Below are 19,278 nucleotides of genomic sequence, written 5' to 3' on the forward strand. Positions count from 1 at the left end.
ATTATGGAGGCTGCTGCTGTCAATCGGAAGGTCAAGGGTCACGGCAGAGGTTCAGATTGATCAATACCCCCCAGTCGGATCAATCAACTTGCCTTTTCATTTCCACCAATAGGCTACCAGCTTGAATCAAAACAATGGACTGAGAGGAAAAAAGAATGTCAGAAAGAATTAGGATAGGGGGAACGTAAACAAGTTCGCCTCGCTGAACACATTCCAACAGCTTCTTTTTCCACCCAAACTTTGGAATGACATTGTCGAGGACACTGATGACTGCCGTGCGTCATCATGATGCACCTGTAATGTCCTTGGGTGTTTCTCTGCGTTATCTTCAGCTTCCAGACACTTTGTAGAAAATTTGGATCTCTGGCTACATGGCAATTTGTTCCCAATGACAATAACAAGCACAGGCACTAGTTATCTTCAGCCTTTTTAGGTATTAAGATTTTTGGGACACAAACGTTAACATCATATATAATGCCTCAATACATGTTTTACTTGATTGAATAACCAAAAAAGTTAAATGACAGGAAACAACATACATACTATTAGAATTATAAATCCCCTATATTCACATTTTCAAATCACAGCAGACAAAATGCCTTTAAGCATTGCCAGACCTTTGAACATCCCAATGATCCATTAGCTTCAATCATCAAACAGGCTTAATAAAAGGGGTCATTTTTCAATATCCTCTGAAATTATAATTGCTCTGTGTGTATTTTGCCAAGGAATTATTCTCCCTAAGGAATATTTCCTGTCACCAAGCAGTTACAAATCATGGAAACGAGATGACGGAATATAGAAGAGAAAGCCACTCAATGCTAAATCATTAAAAATTTGCCGTCTTTCCTCTCCTCCACGGAAACACTTAGTCCTTATGACATTAGCATTCTTGGGGCCAAGTATGAACAGTAAGCTGGGTTGAGCTATTCGGAGGTAAATATGTGAATTTAAATATGTGTCGGAATTATAATAGGACTTTGGTTGAGTGCAATCATGCAATAAGGTGAAAACTAATAAAAATGCAACATTTTTCCAAAAAAACAACAACCTTATATTCAATGTTTTAGCAATTAAACTTACATTGTCAAAAACAATGAATGCAATGCAGCAAAATAATACTTTTCCAAACAAACAGTAATATGACATACACAACATTCAGTGTGTTTTATGTGAATACTAAGTAGTGTATGATGGTGAGGTCAAAGTAAAAAGGTAACAGAGCCAGCTCTGGTGGAGTTCAAAAACTTACATCTCACAGGAGGACCCATCAGCAAGGCAAAAGACATGTTTGTATACAAATCAGATAAAACTAAAAAAAAAAATCCCTGTGGTGAAACAAAACAGTGGCAGGAGCATTTCTCTCTTCAAAATGCTTTCTTTCAGGAGGATAGGGACGATGGATTAGAGTTGATTGGGAGAGTGCAATGAAAGATGCCAATCATTTAGGTTAGAATATAGTCATGGCAACCAACAATTTAGAATATTGTTGCCATTGATTTTAAATAAAGTCTCAAATGTTGAAAATACCTTTTCACTGCATTGTTATGGACATCCAGATGTTCTGATTGAAGCACCCTTCACCCAAAACCACAGTAGAGCCAGAAAACCGAAAAAAGAGACGGTCTATAAAAAGAGAAGTTGATCAGTTTTTGTTGCTCGTTTGTTTTGTTTTTTTTACTTGGAAAATGTTATATTTTTAATCCAGTGAGATTATTATCTTCAGGAAACCCATTCCGTTTATCCTCAAATGCAGTATGCATTGATTTTAGTATTGAATAGTTTCCCCCATAATAGATTATTTGCCCTCTTTCCATGTAAAATGATACTTAATAAGCATGTATTGACTTACATGCTTATTAAAAATACCTCATGTATGGATTGGAAGGCTTCATCACTGATGCAATGTGGGGTCAGCGCGGGTGTTCCAGGTCTGGATGGATGGGTGGGAGGATGGATGGATGTATGGACGGGCCAACCAACTGGTCGGTACAGCAGCAGTTAGAGAGCCATTTGGTCCCATTTCCCAGAAATGTGAAATGGGACTAAATGAAAACAACCCATAATCCCCTATGCAGCATACTGCAAAAATATTTTAGGAATTAGTGAGTGAAAGCTGCCTTTGAAAGAATGTGTAAGCATGAGTTTTTACAAAGACTGGATAATAAAGAGTCCCCCAAAGTATGATGTCTTGGAACGATTTCTGTGGACAAAGGACATCCTTACTAGAGGCATCATATCTGAATCAGTTAGCCAACAAACCAGCAATATAGGGTGGGCTCTTTGAAAAGGGAGCCAAGTTATGTGTGAGTTAGACGATTCCACGACCATTCAAATTACAATCATGATGCTTTAAAGCAACAACATAGCCTCTATGATAAAGCTAGAGTACTAATGTAATATAACTGGAAGCAGCTATTGCTGGATCAATGTGGGAGTTCTAAGTCTGCCGAGTCTGGACACATGGTAAAACAATCTTTCAAATGCATTGCATAATAAGGAAGCTGTGCAGAATAAGCCAAGGTAGCTTCAAAAGCCCATGGTACATGTTTTAGCTTTGTGAGCCATCAACACAGCCCTTGGGGACACCATGTAACAACTCTTTTGGAGGAAAGTTTGAAAGGTGCAGCAAAAGGTGATGTCACTTTAAGACTAAGCAGACACAAGAAAGGAATTACAAAACAGATGTGCAAACAAAACAGATGTGCAAAAAGAAATCAGCACGAGAAGGAGCAGTATATGTAGAAGCATTTGGCATTTAGTCTTTCCTGCAGCATTAAAATATGTCATTCATCAGTTACTAAGTTGCACAACAAATCATTTAATCTTACGAGCAGTTATCCTCTTTTGAGTTTTGGCTTCTTCTGTTACTTGCATGTGATGTTTTAGATGCTCATTGCCCAGGGAAACATTTTGTCAGGGAGCAGCAAAAAGAGGCAGGTTTCCTGATGCTTAGTTACATATTCAGTGAATGGAGAATGGTGTTAGGTTGTGTTGTATGAAGATTAAGAATGCAACAAACGACTCCGCAGTGGAGCTGGCTAATCACACTTATTGGTTTTGGTTTTCATTGACTCCACCCAATTGCCAATTATGCCAGTTTAGTAACTGTGTATTAGAAAATTGTTTCTCATACCTACCATTTGATTATTTGTCTTTTTACCTTTTGTGAAAATGTATGTTTTTTTTCCAAATACACTAAATCTCATGGTTGATTAAGAGAAACGACAAAAAACATTGTATAAATCTACTAGTACTCAAAAGGGGATTATTTTCCTGCCTAAATGTAAAGAATTTTTAATCATTTCTACATTTTTGCAAATTATTTAACATTGTTTTTCTTTTTTACAGACAGCATACTGAATTTAATTTCATAGTGGAAAAAAAATCTGCACTGATTGTAGTCTTGTTTAATCTGATTGAGCAGCCCTGTGACCATCATCTGTTTCAACATATTGTATCATTTATGAATGGAGGCTGAAGTGGATTAAAGAAATCCATGAGAGGCCCCAAGGACCAAATTTTTGGTTTCCTGTGGGAAGAAAATAAAGTGAGTCAAGTGTATGGTGTGACTGTGGACGTATACGTGTGTGTGTGCAGGTGTGTGGAAGGGAATGAAACAGGCAGGTGAACAGAGAGGTGTACTGGGTACCTTTGAGGTCAGGGTCTTTGTGGAGCGTTAGCTGTAATGACACCTGACAGCAACTAGGTGTATTTGGCCTGGCAGTTCTGTACATTGGTGTCACTGCTGATAAAAGTCTGTACCCACTGAGCAGGAGAAACCTCTGTCCCGATGCCATCGGGTCCTCCATGCAGGACAAAGGAGAGGAAGATGGGAACACTTCCTTCCTGCTGTACTTACCTGTCCCTCCAATGCTCACTGAGGAAAGAAGTTGCGACAGTAGTGATTGTCCTTGGTTGGGCGGGGGTGGAGGTGCCACAGGTGGGAGCAAAGCTGCATGACACCCGCCGATTTGAGTATGGGAAATGAAACCTGGATGCTTCTCCTTTGGTTGTGTAACAGCCAAGGGCAAGAAGGAAGTCTGGAAAAATGTCTCCACTCATTTTAACAGCTACATATTATATTGCAGTGGGTGAAGCAAATAATCTGACATCACAGACTTTTTAGGTATGAAATGTTTTAGTTGTTAAGACTTCACCTATTCTTGCTATTCATATTCCTTTTAATAAAACCTTTTCCAGTCATGATAATGTAATAAACATTTTCAGCTTTTTGTTTGTGGCCTTAAAATGAATTACATGAATACCCTAAAGCCTGCACTGCCACCTAATGTTCACAAGCAGCTTCAGAGGGAACCCCCTACAAAGCATTTGACTATTGCTTCAGTTTACTTAATATAGATCCAGAAAGCTGTCAAATTTCCTCTCAAAATGCTGTATTAGTCAAAGTTAGACACTTTTCGGAGATTTTTACAAGTGCAGAGTAGGAGTTTTGTGAGAAAAACGCAGATATGAAACTTCTCTATAACCATGAACTAAATAGAAGCAATTATCCAATAGGTGGGTTATTTTCCCTCCATTTTTCTTTTCTTAATGACAGAAAATGAGGACTGGCTCCTGAACACTTAAGTAAAAACAAACTTAGCACGTCACATCACTAATAGCTTGAGGAAAAACGTCACCTTCAGCAGTAGGGTGTGGAGGAAAGAGGAGGTGAAAGTGGGTTACGGTGTGTGTGTTTGTGGTTGGGTAAGGGGGCTGGTGGGGCAGTAGACAAAGAGTGGGGGAAGCAAATGTGAACACATGTGCTGCAAATTAGGCTTTAAGCAGGCAGCCCGTTATTTCCTTATGTTTAGAGCAACTAGACAAGAGTGCAGGTGTTCCTGCATGGCTGCACCTCGGTGTACCTTGGAGACCAAATGACCTGGGTGCGAAGGGAGGGAGCAAGACAGCAGTCTGTGAAGAACACACTCGTTTTTTTTGTTCCACTCCCTCCCTTTTCCCCATCCGTAGCCCCCTGAGGAACCCTTGCACGCACTTCTAAGCAGCCTCTGCGTATTCACTCCCTGTGGCCGGCCTTCAGTGGCTAGTTTTTTCAAGTGAAGCCTGTTTTCACTCCACATGTGCCTGAGGCCCTACTACCTCAGAAAACATTAAAGGTTTCATTTCTATCTGGATGGAAAATTATACTGAAAATAAGCAACTAGCTTAACACTACAGGAATAAAACCTCAAGGTTTCACGTGTTTCTGTCCCTAGTTTTACAGGGCTTTGCAAAGGTGTTTATTTTTTCCTAAACCTAGCAAATTTTGCCACTTTATATCCCAAAATGTATTGTATTTTATCAAGATTTTGTGGTAGCCATCAGAAGAAAAAAAAAAAGACTTGTGAAAAAGATAAAACCAAAACTACTTTACTTTTTTAAAACAAACAAAAAGTAGAACATGGCTTTTTAATTAGCTCTCTTCAGTGTGATACCCCTAAACAAAATAAAGGGTTTTTGAATGTTTTCAGAGGATATAAGGACCATTGTGACAAACATGAATAAAAAAATTAAAAAAAAAAAAGTCAAAAGAAAGGTTTCGAAAAAACCTAACGGTCTTCACTGTGGTGTCAGAGAAGCATTGACAAATGACAGCCATTGGAAATTAATGCATTATTGTTCATGCAAAGAAAATTGTCTTTTGAAGTTGAGAGTGTTTTATGCATGCAACCTTTTGTCAAGATTCAAAGAACATGACGCCTACTAATGATATTTGTAGTGTTTCTTACAATTACGTGCTTGAAGATAGCCCTCGCATCACAGCAAACATTAAAAAAAGTTGCAAATGAGAGCAAACGTTGTCTTTAAGGACAACCCCTAGTTGCAGCAGATATTGTTAACTCATTATTTCCATTATGAAACAAGGTGGCAGCAGCATCAGATGCTTTTCTCAAGCGTGATAGAAGTTGGTTAGAGTTGAATCTCCTGGAAGAAAACTTACTAGAAGCTAGAAATGACCTAAAACAGGGTTGGATGTTTTGTCTCTCATCTGAAGTACACCTGCATTAAGTGAAATAACTAACACAATCAATGGCTGAGTAAATACTTTAGCGTGAACTTTGTGTCAGACTGAAAATTCCAATAAAACGCACTGGATACTGTGGTTGTTACATGAAAAAAATGTAAAAACGTTTGCCGAGCATGCAGTAAAAATAATGAAGGGCTATAAAGATACAGAACCTGCTCTAATAACAGAGAACAAAAGGACAAACAGATGCAAAACTTTCATACAGGGACTTTTGTCACACAGAAGTTTTAAGTTTATTCACACATAACATACTACAGAGGGTAATGTATTCAAGAAACATTGAACAGCGCTGTCATATATGTCACAGGAAAAAAAAAAAATTGGAACAAAGCAAAAAAGACTGAACCTTTTCTTTGCCGTTATATAAAAATATTGTTGCTACAAAAGTATAAATTAGGTTTACTAATAAGACAACTCAGATCTGAATCTACACAGAAGTCTGCTGCCAAAGTGCGATAAAAAGACTAGCTGAACATAATCCAACATTTTTTTTTGCAGTTTAGCAGAGTATAAAAAAGAGGAAATGCCTTTAAAATAGGATGAAAGCAACACCGAGTCTTAACCTGAATTAATAAACTAGTTGAACAGATCTCCATGTTAGCATTCATATACCACAACTTCACAACTGAATTTTTTATTATATGAATAAGTTAAAATCCTGAAACAAAACAAAACTTACAACTGAATTCAGTTTTTCTAGTATTAGTATCTAAGCTGACTTGTCTATTTTATCAAAACTTTCTGAAATGCTACTGTAGAAAAAAGAGGTATAATGTTATTGGTGCTCCCTACTTTTTCTCTTGAATGAAGGCGCCCCCTTGTGGCATAAAAACAGCAGTTCTCCTGTATGTACAAAGTCCATCTCTGAAAAGGGATGATGTCAACCTCTAAACACCAGCCAGAAAGCAGAACAGCTACTCCCACCCTGACAGGCAGAAGAAAATCAGCGTACCTTAAAGCAACATCATCTTGGAGCCGAAAAGATTCATTTTCATCTGATGAGAAACACCAGTTAACAACATTATATATGATTACTCTTATTAAAAGCATGCATATCTTAGTTATACTATTCATTTGATCAACAAAAAGAACACTATTTCTAGGAAAGTTATTTTTTTTTTTGTCAACAATGGCGTTTTGTCCCAGAGCAAATCCTATTGGTAAATGAAAAAAAAAAAAAAAGTGAGAGAAATCCCTTCATCAGTTAAGCCCAGGAATATTGTTGAAACCACCAACCATGTACAGGATTTTGAGCATTTATTCAATGCAACCATTTTTATGATGATCTGGTTCCTTGAAATTACTGCTTTCTGAGTTCTGAGGTAAAACATTTGATTGGTGTATTTCATACAGATTTTTTTACAGTCATTTTTTTTTCTTTTTTTCCTTCTCTTTTTTACTAAAATATCATAAACAAAATCAAAAATACTCTAAAACCATAAAAGGGGGACAAAGCTTTTAAAAAAGGTGTTGCAGGTTAGAAAACCCAACGGCTACTGCAAATAAAAAAAACAAAAACTGCAGCTGACAAAAAGTTTGCAAAGCAAAACCTCTGATCTTTGTCAGGTTTTAGTGTTTTCTGAAATAAATACCAATCATAAAGGGGAAAAAAAGAAGTGGTTCTGTTCTGAGATCCTGATGAAAGATTAGTCGATTGTGTGGGAATGTTTTTTTTTTTTTTAAAGGTGTCACTATTAGCACAGATGTTCTTTCATTTTTTTGCACTTACATTCACATTGAACAAAGCAGCCCTGCACTAAGCTGTCCTAAGATCACTGATTTCCATTAGTGTGATGTAGTCTGTGCAAAAGTGAGTGCTAACAGTGTTGTGATGGGGTTTCTGAGTACAGTACATCCGTGTTTCTGCAAGAGCGTTAACTGCTGAGAACTGTTATTGTGCTGCGATAGTGAATGGATGTCTAAATGAATTCCCTGTAAAGGCTTCAACTAAAATGAATGGGACACCACCTTAAACCTGCAAAATGTCAAATATATCCCACTGTATAAGGCGGTAAAAGGACTTTGGGATGTGTTGAAATATTAGTGTTAAGATTTACAAAAAGTGAAGGGGTATGTTTTTAGAAAACAATGAAAAAAATAAATAACTGCACTGCAGCATTTAGGATTAATAGGTATAATTCAAGCTGTGTGAAAATACAATCTCAATCACAGTATCAGTTTTAAAAAGTCTTTCGGTGTAAAACAATGAAGAAATGAAAATGTTGAAATTCAGGGCTCACAATGAGTCATTTTAACTTTCTATAGAGGATAGATGTGTTTATGCTTAAATTATTACTGACCTGTTTTATGAGCACTAAAGCTCAGCTGATTCCACCTAATAAAACACATAAATAAAGCACTTCTTAAGTAGCACAGTTGTACAAGTAAAAAAAAAAAAAAGAAATCACAATGTGGACACCAGAGGATGCCATTAATAGCTATAAAGTCCTGGTAAGTCTAGATGATTGGGCGAAAACAGAGGAGCAAAAGCAGAACATAAAGCAATAAAAGGAAGGCAACTATTTTACAAAACAAAGGCAAGATAACTGAAGGGTTACAGGGTGAGTTGTGGAAGAGACTTAAGGCCAAAAAACAGAAAACAAATGAGAACTTGATTAGTTATTACCAAAGGCAACAAACAGCAGTTTCCATCCTTCCAAATCATTTAGGGAGGTATCAGCACAATCCAATGTACACTCACTTAATGAATATGAATATGTTTGTTTTTAGTTTACCGAATAAAATGGTAGATAAAAAAAAAATAAAAAAATTCAGTGTTTCTTCTTTCCTTTCGTTATGATGGCACCTGCTCTACCGTGGGTGGAATGGTTGCAACAGAAAGCCGTGGTTTGAGATCCACCTCAGCACTGAGGTCACAGTTTGGTTTCTTTTAGGTACAGTGAGGAAAAAAGTGGCGGTGCCTGCTCGGATGTGCTCATTCCTGAGAAAATCCTATTGATTTTACAAACATTAAAACAATTTGATGCAGATTAATGACCACAGGAGCGTCCAGAGAACAGTCAGATAACGGGAACCATGTGCTGTGTTAAAGCTTATTGCTTTAAAAATGGAAATCTATAGCTCAAAATAGGAAGACAATGTTTATATTATAATGATAAAACTGGGAAGCAACAATAAATAAACCAACACACTTCCAATGGACAGCATTTTTCTTCTAACCAAGCTTAAAAAAAAATAAATACACATACCTGTGAGAAGATGCTATTGTGGATAAAATTTGTGCAAGCTAGCTCTTCAAACGAGAAGCTGTTGAACTGACAGTAACAATGTGTGAATGTAAATAGACTGCATTGACGCTACTTATGGTTGGTTAGGGTGCAGAATGATGTGGCATTCCTGAAGTACCAGCACTGGTCACTGTTATTAAGCTAGTCCAATCAACCTTATAATGTCTTGAAGTAACAAATCAGCCGGGATGTGTAGTTTTAAAAACAATAACATGTTTAAGAGTGTATTATTTTAAAAGGTTACATGATTCTGTTTAGTTTTAATCCAGCTATAATAGGTATGATTAAATAATGTCATTAAAAAAATCTAATAAACATTTAAATTGATGCATTTCTCTTTTAATCCTTCAGCTTAAATCTATGAATTTCAGCTTAAGCAAAAAAAAAAAAAACAAACAAACAAAACAAAAAAGCTTTCCTAAAACTTTGTATTAAAAAAGGAAGAGGCCTTCCTTCTCTGTTGAGTAAAATGCATGCAGTGCATGCAAATCCTCCACTGCTACATGTTCTGGCCATCAAAGCATCTGCGACGATTAAGCTCTGCTTTCCGCCCATCTTCCAATGTTGACTAAGCTGAGGAACTATTTTTATTTTTTTGTGGGTTGTGCGAGAAACTCCTAAACTTAAACCGGAGGTGCAGTGGCAGTGAAGGCTCACTACGTACGTCTTTTGTTCCACGTCGTGAAGGTACTGCTACAGTAGTTAGCCGTTATCTCCCTCCTGAATTGTTTTGAGAAGTAGGTGTGTGTTTTTGTTTTTCCAGAGGTCGGTGACAGCAGGCCGAAGCAGTGAGAGCTCTAATTACCTGAAAATGTTGTCAACCAGTGAGAGTAACAGCATCATAGCCTTGAAGAGGTTTAATCATTAGGCTGGAGTCATTCAAACCACTGACTGAACGATGAAATCCTTCCAGCTCACAGGTGCGTTCTGAACATTGAGAGATACCATTCCACCCATGCTCTTTGATCTCTGTACTTTACAACAGTCCGGTCCTCACAAAATATGTAAAAAGCCATTTATGCTATAGGAGTTTTTATGTATTATTCTGCCTTGAGGTGTCCTTAGTTTCTTGCACATTGATGTTTGTTTAAACCTATAGTACATAAATATGTTTTAAGTCATTGGTTGGATGATGGTTTGGTTGATCTCTGGGTTGTTTTCTAACCCATATTAGAGCGAAGGAAAATGAGTTTGTTCATCTCCTCAGCAGTGACCTGCTGTCTCCTCTTCATTGCCAGGCTTTGTTCACACACAGACACACACTCACTACGAATGCCCACAGCAGGAACGGCCAGGAGCCACAGGGCCAAGCGAGCGAGCCTGGGGAACTTCTCAATCACTGTTGAGCTCCAGTACTGGAAGAGGTCTGGCGTGCCTTGGACAAGAGGTTCGGCCAAGTACTGAAAAATCTCTTGTCTGACTTGGCCGGGACTTTCATCGTTCCCAGAAACCAGGGAGGTTACTCTTGAGGGTCCGCCGTTGTTTCCTGTGCCATCCATACGGCTTATTTTAGGGGTGGGGGGGCCATCGGCGTCCCGCTCTTCTCCCCCTGAACCACCTCCACCACTCAGACCTCCATCCCTGCTTTCCGTAGCCATTTCACAGGCACGGGAAATGATGTCCTCATGCTGGTAGGCTGGCACTGAACGCAGCTTTAGCTGAGGGTCCAGGACCATGGCTACCTGATGAGCTCTTTCAACCTGGAGACAGAAAAATATCACTGAGGATCAGAATTAATGTCAAACTAAATTATTCATAACATATTAAAAGTTTTTTCTCCTCTTCTTTTCCTATTTTGTCACAGTACAATCTCAAACTTCCATGTGTTTTATCTTATTGGGGTATTTATGTGACACATAAACAGTAATCTGGTGCAAAGAAGAACAAATATCTTGTTCTAATTGTTAATTTGTCTAATTTGTTGAAACTACAATTTTGTGTTTTGTATGTCTCTAACATTTTTGTTTGCTGAGATGTAAAAAACTCAGATTATTCATCATTGTAAAACAGGGTTAGTACAGTAAGATTTGACAGAGAGCTACAATTACGTTTGACCAGAGATGATCATAGTTTTTGTCAAACTATGAACAGAATTTTCTAAGGATTCCTTTCAACCAAAGCTTTCATAGTTTAACCAAAACATTCTCTTATCTATCGATCTCTGCAGCTTCTCAAGACTAACTTTTGGTCTTTGGTTGCCCCCCAGATTAACACATCGTGATATTTTCCTTCTAAGGGACAATTATGCTCTACTTCAAAAAATAAAATAATATTTGATGCTGTAACCTGATGAAATATCAAGAAGGTTTAATTGTATAAATACTTAAGTAAGTCCCCCTTACTTACGCACCATTTTTGCATCACATTTAACTCCATACTTTCACCCTTAAGGATTTTTTTCTTACATGCAGTTAAGAAAGAATGAGTAAACATTATCAATGCGGTACCTTGAAGTTTTCCTTGAGTGCTTCAAGGAAATAGTGGCAGAGTTTGCTAGCTGTGCCGGTCCCAGCCTCCCCAGCTTTAGAAGTGAAGAACTTCTCCAAGCGCAAGTAGACGGGCAGGACTTGCTGTAAGGTAGGTCGCCTTTGGCTGCTCAGCTCAAGAGCTGCCAGGCGAAGTGGTGCCAGCAGACAGGCCAGAGTGCTTAGCAGATGCTTGTTAAGTCCTTGAAGAAGTGGAGCTGTGGACTTACTGCGGCCATAGGCCTCACAAATGTGTTCAAAGTGTGCATGGACCTGCAGGAGGGCCTCTGCCATGCGATCCCAGCATGGTGGAGTGGGGCATTGTGCAGGGGAGCCTTGTGTACTTTCCTCAGTTGTGCTTGTTGACGTGTTGAAGCAATGTTCCTCACGAAGAGCCAGCGTAGTAGAGGAGGCAATATCTCTGCAGGTTGAAAGGAGCTCAGCTAACTCGTGAAGCCCTCGAGCCTGGAGGCTGCGCTTCCCGAGAACTGCCTGAACAACTGCTCCGAGCGAACACCCTGCACACCGCAAACATATCCTGCCCCGGCCACCGCCCCCCAGAGGTGATCCTGCAAACCCAGCTGCCCACAGTCGAGGCTCGGAGACATAAACGGTTCGGATGTCTGACATGACAAACTCAGACAGCACGTTCTGCACCCAGTGGTGAATCTGCTCAGGCCCCTCCCTCAGCTCGGCTTCCCGTACACCGAGCACATAGCGTTTGAGCCTGGACCCCTCCACCTGGTAGGCTGTGAGAACATAACAGGCATCTGGTCCAGAGGTCTGGGAGTGGCAGGTCACGGCGATGCCCAGTGAAGCATTGGAGCCCAAAGCACATGTGACTTTGACTTTCACTTGGTTGTACATGCGGGGCAGCTGGCGCAGCGCTAAGGAACTCATGTTGCCAAGTGCATCACGGGTGGAATAGGCACCATGACGAGCCCCAGTGTCCACAAGGGTCTGTGCCAGCTTCAGGAAGTCTTTGCTGTTTAGAACATTGAGCATGTTCAAATCAGAGCACATTACCCGTAATAGTCGCTCAGCCACCTGCTGTCTCTCCTTCTCAGGTAGTCCATTATTCTCTGCCATTCAGTCATAAATGGATTAACAGGGAAAAAAAGACAAAAGGAGATAATTAGAAGGAATATTCTTGATTTTTGTTGAGTTTATTCTGTAATTAAATATGCTTGAAAATAAGACTTAAAACTAGATACTAAAAAGTGACAAAATTTGAGCAATTTTTGATTAGACTTTAAACTATAATAACAATAATAATAATAATTTATAACAAAAATAAAAATTTAGAGATGTCCCAACCCAGCCACAAATATTGGACTCCATTCCCTGACTAAAAAATTCCAAAATCAGTTGAATTCATAGTTTTACCAAGTAAACCTTGTGGATGTGTTTTCCAATCAGTTTTTAAAAAACTTTTTTTGTGCATGCAAAACTTTATTTTAGGTATTATTATTTTTTTATTATTAACTAGCCCGGGTAGCTACTGCTACCAATAGCCCTGTATATGTTTCTTTAACATAGAAAGTAGGCCTAGGCCGGTACATGTGTATCAGTGGGTATGGTTAGGCTGTAATTATTTTTTTCTGATAACAAAGAGTTGATTCCCCTCCACAGTCACCATATGCTTGCTCATTATTAAGAATTGCTGCAAAGTCAACTACTTAAGGTAGATTGCAGGACAAAACTGAAATTTATTTAATTACATTTAAATTTAGAATAGAAAAGAAATAGCACAACAAATCCCTTCATTGTCCCACAATGGGGAAATTCTGGTGTTTACAGCAGCAAAAAGATTTTAGAAAAAATGGTCACACAAATGTGGACCTTAGCAAAGTGTATAAGAATAACATAATAGAGAAGAGATCAAATATAAATAAATGAAAAAGTATAATTTAAACTGTTTTAACAATATAAATACTTTGCACCTGGAGAATACTTTTTTTTACAGTAATGGATATTCCAAAAATAGCAGCAACATCAGAGATGTGCAAAATGACAGCAGCACGTTATTTAACTGACTAAGGTAACAATGCAAATCTATAAATTTTGCTTGTCTTATTGAAATGTGTATTTCTCTATTGGATGAGTTAAGAAACACTAGTTATTTACCATTATAGAGATAAACCTTATTCCCACTTTACAAAGAAATTTCCAGAGGAAAAGAGACTCTTTCAGGTGCTGAAGCTTCAACTCTGTCTTTGTGATGAGACTTGCTAAGTTCTGATGTTGATTCGTGTGGGACAAAGCTGAAACACTAGTCCTAAGCTCCTTGGATTTTAAAACTTAATTAAAAAGGACATCACAAAAAATATGACTTTTATTTAAGTCAAAGATAATTAATTGGAATACTGAATTATGTGATTGGAAACTATAAAGCAAAGATTGTGACGTTAGCCTGGCACTTCATCTTATAGCGGCGCATGAAAACATGGTCATCAGGAGTCTGGATGAGTTTGCTGAAGGCCTGTTACAATTTTTTAATTTCCAATACGAAACCGATATGGAAGCTAAGAGAATTGTCTGCAACAAATACTAAACCGGTACACGAATCATAAAAGCCTTTATTACTTATTTTATACTGTAGAATGTTAAAAAAGGCTTGATCAATAATATTATTAAAGTTGGGAACAAAAGTAAACAACAAAAGGGCTGAAAACTGACCCACATAAAATTAACCAATGAGTTGTAGAATCGCTCTGTTTTAAGAGAAACAGAGCGATTGATTCTATTAGCATGTTGGAATTCTCCAACTAATCTCCCGATTTTACATTGGGGCTGCACTTTACATCTGTCCTGCAGAAATTTAATTGGTGCGAAATATCTGCTGTCAAAACAGCCAAAAACAGATAAAGAAGACTGCTTTTAGAATGTGCCATGGTATTGCTTTTAATCAGGATGTGCCTAATGCAAATATATACCAGCATAAGTGTAGATGTCAAAATAAAGATGAAGGATGGAGGATTCATTTATAAATGTTATGTTTCTAATGAAGTTGCCAAACTTACGGTTAAGTGTATGGTTCCTCTGAGAGATACTTTGAGGCTGGATTTGCAGTTTCACTGAGGGATGGGACTGAGCCTGGGACCCTCTCCACAGCTGCTCTTGAGGACCCGATGCTGAAGAGGTTTTGGGAGAGTCCCCTTTGGTGTGGTTCTCATTATCAGCTGATAATAGACAGAGGAAGGAAAAAAATGGCTTTATAAATAATGGAGATCATTGACAGCAGTAGAGAAACTGAAGAAAAACTTGTATAAAGAAAAAAAAAAGTCATGGATTTATAAAGTAATAATAAAAAAAAAAACTTTACAATTCTGTGCTTGATCTTCATGAATGATTGATGGGTTAATTATCTTTCCAATCAGCTGTGCAAATGTGCATGTTTTGAATGAGTGATCACAGAGGCAGAGCTAAATGACACTCAGTCTGAATTACTCTTTTTCTAGGAAAATTGGACAAAAAAAAAGGAAGACAGCAGTAAACACATGTGGACAGAATTGTTGATACCCCTTGTTTAATAAAAAAAAAAAAACTCTAAATGGTTACACAAATAACTTACATCTGACAAAAGTAATAATCTAAACAAAATCTATGAAAATTAGCAAATTAAAATCAGACATTTATCAGAAGAATGAATACAAAATTGTGCAACAGACCAAGACAAAATTAGTATTTTGTTGCACAACCTTTTGAGGGGGGCAGAAATTTGATTCCTCTTGCTCTCAATGGGACTTCTGCTCCCTTTAGCAGGTATTTTAGCCCACTCCTTATGAGCATCCAGTTCTCTCGGGTTTGAAGGGTGACTTTTCCACATTGCCTGTCTCCTTCCAAAGATGATCCATAGGATTTATCTCAGTGCTCATAGAAGTCCACTTCAGAATATTCTAATGTTTTCTTCTTAGCCATTATTGGCTTTTTTTTAGCTGTGTGTTTTGAGTCATGACCCTGCTGCAAGATTCATGACCAACATCTGAGACCAAGCTTTCTGACACTGGGCAGCTAATTTCTCTCTAGAATCCCGTGCCTGAAGAAGCAAAGCAGCTACAGAACATATCAGAGCCTCTTCCATGTTTCACCATAGGGACAGTGTTACTTTCTATGCATGTTTTATTTTTCCATCTTTTAAGACAGGGCTGATGTGCATTAACAAAAAGTTCAGTTTTTGTCTAATCTGTCCATAGGAAATGTGAATACAGAGTGTATACAAAATAAAATTTGGTTTTGTACAGCTTTCAGAACATTTCCATTTCTTAAAATGCAGGAGTGATCAAATGTAAACATTGTGGGAGAAAAAAAAACTCTCCAAAAACGCATTGATATGGAAGTTCTGAGCATTAATATATTTGGTGCAAATATGCAGAATTTTGTTTTGGTGTTATCAGTGTGATTTGGAGTAAGTGACATGATTAAGTTTTTTCAACAGTTCTGCAGTCTGACGGCGGAGGGGAAGAAGCCTATTCAGAATCAGCTGGACCTGCATCAAATGCTGCGAAGCCTCTTCCCAGATGGAAACCGTGTGTGGTACACACCATCTTGGGAAACAGAACAATGGATACCAGTAGCCCTATGCTAAGCCCACTGATTACTAGATTGTGGACACCTGTGGTGCTAATTAGTGGACACAGCTTAATTTAACATGTTCCTTTGGTCTCATTTTCAATATAGTAATCATTTTTATTCAGGCCTGTTTCTTAAGTTAATTTTTCTAAAAACTATTCTGTTGAAACCTGGTTAAAAAGTAATGTCTGACTGATTTGTCCATCTTCATAAATACGAGTTATTGCTTGGAACACTTTGGGTTTTTCTATTACTAGACAAGGGGTTTTGAACAGTTTTGTTAAAACATGTTTATTTATATTTAGATTTAAAATCTGAATCAATTTAAGAATATAAATATGTAATAAAAGCAAGAGCAGATATTGCGCTGAGTTCTTTTGCAACGAAAACCCAACAACTGGTCAAAACACAAATATGAGCTGCATTTTATTGAAAGAGGGTGTATAATAAACTGACTTATCAGATATATAAAATGCAAAAAATATATATTTGTTGTATTCCCATCTGTTATTTAATATTTGAAGTACATGGGTACAAGGTGGTTTGTTTATGGATACAAAGTGGAAACAGAATGGAGAGAAATGACACATGGGTAGAAAAGTTGGATATAAACTGAAAAAACCGACAGTAGCTTCAGATCCAGATCTTCAACAACCCTCATACTAATCTTTCTTAGTACAATCTGCATTAATGTTGAGCACAACAACTCGAAAACCTACAGCTCAATTAAGAAGAGTATGTATAAAAGAATTGGCCAATGAGGCCTTGTGTAGATTATTTGTTTGTTTCTGTGTTAAGCTCAAGGCTTCTGTAGTCGTAAACTCACCAGCGTGCGACTGCATGTGCTCCAGGAGGTTGTTGTAGAACTGGAACTGGATGCCACAGGCACCACAAGTGTAGGGCTCTAAAAAGATCACAACGCCCAGAAGACTGTTGACTCTTTGTCATCAGAAAATTAAAAATACTGTGCATCTGTCAAGCTGGGTATTATTATCCTGGATTTATCATGGATTGGTGAAGTTCTGTTCTAACATCATGTAGCCTTTTTTTTTTTTTTTTTTTGGATGTATGCACTTTACTTTGATTCAAAGTATAGTAGCATCTCTTCAATTTGTGTTTTGGGGGACTTTATTCTTAATAGTTTACTCTAAGGACAAAACACAGCAACATAAATCAACCTTTAAATCTCAACATAAAATGAAAAAAAAAAAAAAAAAGGAAAAATGCAGTAAATCAAACCTGAGGGAAAAAACAGCAGAATAGTTCAATTTTGAACACTAGAACTTACTTTGTGTTGTAGAGAAGGCAGTGGCCACCAGAGGGCTTGGAGTTCCTGCTGACAAGAGGGCATGGAAAGATTTAAAGGTACAGACACATTGGTGCAGCCCTTTTTGCATTACTCTTTACCTTCCTTTATTAAATCAGTATAACTCTAAATTCTCTGCTTTTATTTATGTGAGAACAATTTCAAGGGGAATGATCTACAAGCAGGTGTATCAAATAACAGATTGGTATAAATGCTTTCTGGGACCAAAACTAAGTTCCAGTCTAATAAAACATGAAAAGGCCATCTTGAGATCCATCAAGCATTATGAGCATAGCTTTGATATATTGTAGCTACAGCCTGTGTGACCAGCTTTGATCTTAAGACCATAAAACTGCAGTAGCAACAGCCTATAATCATGATATCAAATATAACTTCCAAGTCCAGACAATACTAATACTAATACAATACTAAGCTAATAATCTTTATCACTCTCTTTTAGTCTGGTCGCATTGGTTGATTACATGACAACTTTTATTTTATACAGTAACATACATAAACAACAGAAAAAAAACGAAACAAAAATAAGAGCTCCTCTCAAAAGACTAGACTATTTCCTTTTTCTTTCTCTCGAAATGAACTTCCTGGAGTTTTTACCTGCAAGTATGTTTACAAGAAATTGAGACGTTATTAAATGACACTCTACATCATAATTAGAAATTGATTTTCAATGAAACCACGGACTATATAAGGCAGTTGTGCAAGCCATGAGTTGCTGGGATGATTTGCAAATCCCTGGAAATTTATTCCCAAAACAATAATTTCCATAATAATTGATGTTATGATTCAAGCTCCAAGGATTATTAATCATGTAGCATTAGGAACTATAAAATTATTTGCATTTAAAAATAGAAGAAATATAATGATTAAAACACCGTCCTCTTAGACAGTTCTTATCTATGGAAGAAAAACAGTGTCATTGGAATCTGCCTTTTTTTTTTTTAAACCGAATTTTAAACACTGAATTTTTTTAACACCGAATTTTAAACACTGAATTTCTTTAGACATTGAATTCCTTACACTCAATTTTTATCTGGTAAAAATTCACCAGAAAAAAATTCAGCTGCAAAGGTGTTGACCTTTTGGTGAACTCAAGCCAAGGCAATCTACACTCGATAGAGTCGAGCAGCTTCTAGCCAATGAAATAAGCTCATTTGGTCACGTGACACAACGGCTGGGCTCAGCGCAGTGTTTAAAATTCATTGTTAAAAAAATTCAGTTGTTTAAAATTCGTTGTTAAAAAAATTCAGTGTTTAAAAAAACGCAGATTCCAATGAGACTTTTTTTCTTCCATACATATCCAATTTAAAATGGGTATAGAAAAACTATCAATTCCTGAGTGTTTTTTTTCTTTGAACTGACTGTCATTTGTCTTTGTTTTTCACTTTTGCTTTGTGAGTTATGTTTTTGGACATCTCCACTGGAACTCCAGGTGGTTTCTCTTGCAGAGCTTTGCTACCAGTGTTTCATATGACATAAGTACACATTTTGGTTTCAGATCATCTAAAAGAAAGATTTGTAAGATAGCGTCACATCAACACTTAGAATACAGGCATATTTAATCTATTAAATAAGAATCAAAATAAGGGTGTTGTGTCAGATTAATAAGAACCTTTAAAAAGTTATTAGGATACTTTT

At 37.4% G+C, this 19,278-nt stretch overlaps 1 protein-coding gene across 6 annotated transcripts in view; it reads right to left on the reverse strand.

Moving 5' to 3' along the window:
* Positions 1–7,611: 7,611 nt before the first annotated feature.
* Positions 7,612–19,278, reverse strand: part of znf618 (zinc finger protein 618) — a 53,366-nt gene continuing 41,699 nt past the window's right edge. For 3 of the 6 annotated variants that reach the window (XM_015392292.1, XM_015392286.1, XM_015392272.1), the window contains exons 11-15: positions 17,605–17,652; positions 17,143–17,220; positions 14,768–14,926; positions 11,727–12,826; positions 7,612–10,979 (exon numbers count right to left, since the gene is read on the reverse strand). In XM_015392292.1, the coding sequence (XP_015247778.1) occupies positions 10,440–10,979; positions 11,727–12,826; positions 14,768–14,926; positions 17,143–17,220; positions 17,605–17,652 (1,925 nt within the window). In that variant the 3' untranslated portion in view covers positions 7,612–10,439. The remainder of the gene's footprint in view (positions 10,980–11,726; positions 12,827–14,767; positions 14,927–17,142; positions 17,221–17,604; positions 17,653–19,278) is intronic. The other 3 variants (XM_015392280.1, XM_015392307.1, XM_015392298.1) reach the window with 3 other exon arrangements.

The sequence above is a fragment of the Cyprinodon variegatus genome, unplaced genomic scaffold, assembly GCF_000732505.1.
Source record: "Cyprinodon variegatus isolate N-32 unplaced genomic scaffold, C_variegatus-1.0 Scaffold23, whole genome shotgun sequence".
Classification (NCBI taxonomy): Eukaryota; Metazoa; Chordata; class Actinopteri; order Cyprinodontiformes; family Cyprinodontidae; genus Cyprinodon; species Cyprinodon variegatus.